Consider the following 616-nt stretch of genomic DNA (forward strand, 5'->3'; position numbering starts at 1 on the left):
TCCAATTTTATTTGCTTGCTAAGAACTGTGCGAGCGGTCCCTCACCTAACTTGTAGAGCGGTTATAACAAATAACAATGTACCCGGCGGCCCGGGGCAGTATATTTGACTGCCTTTGCTGGCGTTTTGTGCATGTGCCATTATTATTTCAGTAATAGTCATCGAGGCCTACCTATGATAAAATTGTTATCGACGATAATTTTGTCGACTCGTCGTGGCATATAATTTATTATTCGTACCGTCGGGAGTTTGCCGAAAGTCTCTTATCACAACAATTTTCCCAAAACGAAATACCAATATAAAAAAGATTAAAAAATTAAAAAATTTGTCTTTGTTACACAGTAGTATGTATAGTTCAATGATGCAAAATACAATTTAGTGTAGTGTAAGAGCATCAAAATATATTACAATTGAAAAGTGTTACGTGAAAACGTAGTACTAATAAATGTGTTAATTAAAGTAAAATATGTACTATAATAATATTAATTAATAGAGTAAAAAATCATATATTTTTATTATTCTTACCGGAGTTATAGCTTTAGCCGCTTTTTTGATTAAGAATAGGGTTTTCAGACTCCCTTTTTGTTCGTATGAGAGCGCATGGTGGAATCTAAAAT

The 616-nt window shown here is 33.0% G+C and overlaps 1 protein-coding gene across 1 annotated transcript in view; it reads right to left on the reverse strand.

Annotated features, from left to right (window-relative positions):
• Positions 1 to 537: 537 nt before the first annotated feature.
• Positions 538 to 616, reverse strand: part of LOC107885889 — a 1,815-nt gene continuing 1,736 nt past the window's right edge. The window contains exon 4 of the mRNA XM_016809625.2: positions 538 to 609. Coding sequence (XP_016665114.1) covers positions 538 to 609 — 72 coding nt within the window. The remainder of the gene's footprint in view (positions 610 to 616) is intronic.

Source organism: Acyrthosiphon pisum, unplaced genomic scaffold (assembly GCF_005508785.2).
Source record: "Acyrthosiphon pisum isolate AL4f unplaced genomic scaffold, pea_aphid_22Mar2018_4r6ur Scaffold_21157;HRSCAF=23182, whole genome shotgun sequence".
In the NCBI taxonomy this organism is placed as follows: domain Eukaryota; kingdom Metazoa; phylum Arthropoda; class Insecta; order Hemiptera; family Aphididae; genus Acyrthosiphon; species Acyrthosiphon pisum.